The sequence below is a fragment of the Triticum dicoccoides genome, chromosome 5B, assembly GCF_002162155.2.
Source record: "Triticum dicoccoides isolate Atlit2015 ecotype Zavitan chromosome 5B, WEW_v2.0, whole genome shotgun sequence".
Taxonomy (NCBI): Eukaryota; Viridiplantae; Streptophyta; class Magnoliopsida; order Poales; family Poaceae; genus Triticum; species Triticum dicoccoides.
The window spans coordinates 37006637-37010555 of record NC_041389.1 but is presented as its reverse complement, the minus strand read 5'-3'; the positions used below and the strand labels follow the sequence as shown (position 1 = coordinate 37010555).

Sequence of the window (3919 nt, the reverse complement as noted above, 5' to 3'; positions counted from 1 at the left end):
GGCGGATTGAGGCAACATAGCGTATAACTTATTTAGAGGGTTTATTATCTTCCCGCGCAAACTTGAAGCCCTTGTCAGGGGGCGAAATAATCCGGTGGCATCTTAGAATTCGACCCGATATTGATCGTGCTTCTTGGTTTCTCCAAATAACTATAGTGCATGATTTGATTCATCTCAATCAGAGAGTTCTAACCAGCTAAATCATTCATGCTGACTACACAGTTTTTAGTAAGTTTCATGTCACAAGAATTACAGACGTGGCATGGACACCTCAGAGTAATTAGTAGCTATGTCAATGCCCGTCTTCTACTTTATTACGGTTGGGTGATGATGTGGTGTCAAGATAACTTGTACGACCTTTTCTTGCTAGCCATCAATCATCAGCTCAACAAAATGATAAAATAGAGCTTGATTAACCTTGGAGCAAGCCAGCTAAGTAGTAAGCGATTGGTTAATTACTTTACCCATTTGCTTAATTTGCTTGCAGAGAAGACTTTTCCTTGTGTTAAGATGGGAAAGAAAGAACTCATGCTCACTTAGCAGTTGGCACCACCAAAAACACAGTGAACAAATTAACAAATTTTTTCACCCTGTTCATCCCAAGAAATATCTAAGAGCCTGATGCACATCAAGTGACTGTTGTTCACAGTGCCTCAGGCAAACTGGCCCCTCTTTCAGGGACTGAGATCTAAACCTACCCTACTTATGTCATGAGTTACTACTAGTTACTACTGACTCATAGTGCAATTAGGCAGGCAAGCCGTACTAATACATGACAGGAGCTGTTTCACTGTCTCCTATTTATTATTTTTATGCAGCTGCTGTGCTACTCCCCTGCATCTGGATCCTCATGTCAAGGCAGATGAAACAATAAATGATACACTACAAAATAACAGATTTAGATTCTCCTCGGGGGCCATTAATCAAAAACGATTGTGTACTTGTGTAGATCTCCAGGACAAGATCTTGTCACAGAGAGAGTCCATTGCAGAACAAGATCCCTCAGTTGATTGCAAAAGAGGATCTTCAGTTGATTTGCCAAAGGAATTCACCAAAGGAGATCAAGTGAGCAGACCACAGATATGGAATTGAATTTTATCCAACTTACAACTAGACAATTTACAAACTCTGAAACTAACTTAAAGTTTCCATTTTAGCATTTTTACTGCACATGGCCAAGATTTGGGTGTCTGCGTATAAATAGGGTTTTCTCTTGATGTGGGCCCACTTTCTGACCATTCTCCACAGGGCAAGATCTTCCTGCAGGAAGTACAGACAGAGTACAGCTTGTTTGTCAATGGAAGCTAGTGTAAACAAGATACAGCATAATCTTTTAGATAATGACACAGCACATATATAGTATTGCTAATCCATCCCCCTTGCTCCCTCTCTCTTAGTTTATTCACTGTTCTCATGCATGCAAAATACAAAGCCTCATCGAAGTGCTACAATCTCTCTGTCGCTGATGTACCTCTCACTCACTCTCACTCCATCTGCACCAGAAGATCTACCCAGAAAAGAGGAAGCTCCTTACTAAGTTACTAGCCAGCTAATGCCCCCAACCTCCTAAGAACAACATGTACATGGTCGCGCCGCGACACGCGTCGCGGCATGGCGGCACGAAGCTTCGGCTGAGGTCCCGTTTGGAAGGCAGGAATTTTTGTAGACCGTCATGAACTGATCTGGCTCCTGTGGAATTCTTGCGTTTTTGGGCTGAGGTTTCATCGATCAGATCAGGCTTGCAGCTCCTCCTTCTCGACCTGCAGCCTGATCTCCCTGTTGAACCTGGTGATGAAGTCCTCCACCCTCCGGTTGAGCTCCTCGTCGGAGAGCCGCGCGTAGTACTCGCTCTCCTCCTCTGCGGCGGTGGGCGGGCGCCGGCCCTCCGTGGCCGTGCGCCGGAGCTTCTCGTCCCTCACGACGACCACGCTCTTGTCCTGCACCACCACCGTGTCGGGCACGAGCGCGTGCGAGTGGGACCTGCTCCGCCGCCTCCTTGCCGCCCTCTCCTCCCTCGCCAGGCTCCTGCTCGCCGTCAGCCTGGCTTTCACCGTCACGCCGTCGTCGTCACCCTCACCGGTGGCGTAAGCATGGGATGGTGTGCCGGACGTGGCCATCTTCGGCCGAACACCTTCTTCGCCTCGTACAACCAATGCGTGTGCATGGCTGTCCACGGCCGTGTCGCCATGGAGGAGGACGTCCCTCGCGACAACCAACGGTTGGTCCTCGACGACCACCACAGGCAGCAGCGGCTCGTCGCTGGAGACGCTAACCATTGGCGGCACCGCTGCTGCGTCGCCGTTGTAGTTGGAGACGACGAAGGGGCGGTCGTCGACGCAGGGGGAGGTGGACGGGGAGGAGCCGAAGAAGAGCATGCCGGAGTCGGCGGCGATGACGACGATGATGGAGTTGGACATGAGGAACCAGAAGGTGGTGTCCCGGAAGAGCGTGGCCGGCGGCACGCGGAGGACGGAGACGTAGAGCACCGGCAGCGCCATCACCAGGATGGAGATGGACACCTTGGTCATCATCTGCTGCTGCCTGCTGATCTCTCTCCCCGGCGGAGCCTGCATGTTCACCAGCGGCAGCATGTGTTTGCAGTGTACGCTTTGGGCTTTCTAGCTTCCCTGCTATGCTATGGCTTATTTGCGTTTGAGCTCGTGGTTTCTGTGCACTTGTGGTGTGAATGGGATGTCCTTTTATAGGGGGAGAGAGAGGTATAGAGAGAGAGAGAGGTAGAGAGAGAGAAGAGAGAGAGAGAGAGAGAGAGAGAGAGAGTAAATGCATGCTAATTGTTGTGTTGTCTCTAAAAAATATTGTTGTTGTGTAGGTGTAGGTTTGTGGTTGTATGTGAGTGAGAATGATTGGTGTGTCTAGAGAGAGAGAGAGAGAGGGAGTGCATGCATGGGAGGGGGAGTGTGAGCATCACTAGTAGTACTAGTAGTAGCTCTCCAATAATCATGTGTGTGGCTCAGTGGCTGGATGGATGGAGATGGGGTAAAGAAAGGTATGGTGGTTTTGCATGCCTGATTAGAGAGGGCAAGCTAGGTGCTGGCTGGATGATGGTGCTGCTGCATTTGGTTTTGATATTTTGGGGTGCAATTTGCTAGAGGGGGAGGGGGACACTGTTTAGATGAGAGCAAATGGGCATTGTGGCACATGTTGGCCGGCAGTGCAGGACAACCAATGATATGGTGAGAAAACCATGCATGTATGGCTGTGCGTTTCGGAAAAGCAAAGTTAAGAGCATACTTTCTTATATCTACACCACACACCCTACCTAGCTACATATACCAAGGTAGGATCAAAACCATGGTGCTCATCCGTGTAAAACCACTGCCTTGTTGTGGCTATTGAACCATGCATGCTTGTGAAAATTGCTTGTCAATTTGTTATTTGTTTCTTTTCACAGTATGCCATTATTGAGTGAGCTTTCGAAAAAACATGTTCATGAATCTTCCGTGTTTTCGTTTTTTTGAAATGGCTTGCTTTATGTACTCTGCTTAAATATAACACACCACATGATCAACCTCTTTTTGAAAGTGTATCATATATATTGTACGCCCATATACAAGCATGATTCAACAAAACTTGTGCAATTTATCACATGGGGTTAGGGCACATCAGAACTTGCTCAATTTAAACCGATGACTCTTAGTTGAAGGGAACAAAAACATGCCACGAGGAGAAGAAAAAAATCACAAAAGCGACCAAAGGCTTAGCCTGTCCAAGAACCTCCTACCGAAATCCCTTTATTGATGCACCGACATAACACCGAAGATTGACCTGACTATTTCAAGAAAAGTCTACTTGAACTCATGTTCTTATTAATATAGAAGAACCTTGAAAAAAATAATCATTGGGCACTCTCCTCCCCTTTCCCCTCTGCCATGAGAGGTGATTAGGAGGGGGGGGGGGG

At 47.7% G+C, this 3919-nt stretch overlaps 1 protein-coding gene across 1 annotated transcript; it reads right to left on the bottom strand.

Annotated features, from left to right (window-relative positions):
* Nucleotides 1–1338: 1338 nt before the first annotated feature.
* On the bottom strand, nt 1339–2657 carry LOC119307207. The gene is made up of 2 exons (XM_037583304.1): nt 1703–2657; nt 1339–1644 (listed from the first exon to the last, which is right to left on the bottom strand). Exon 1 carries the CDS (start codon nt 2589–2591, stop codon nt 1734–1736), a length of 858 nt encoding a protein of 285 aa, XP_037439201.1. The 5' UTR covers nt 2592–2657; the 3' UTR covers nt 1339–1644; nt 1703–1733.
* Between the last annotated feature and the right edge of the window lie 1262 nt (nt 2658–3919).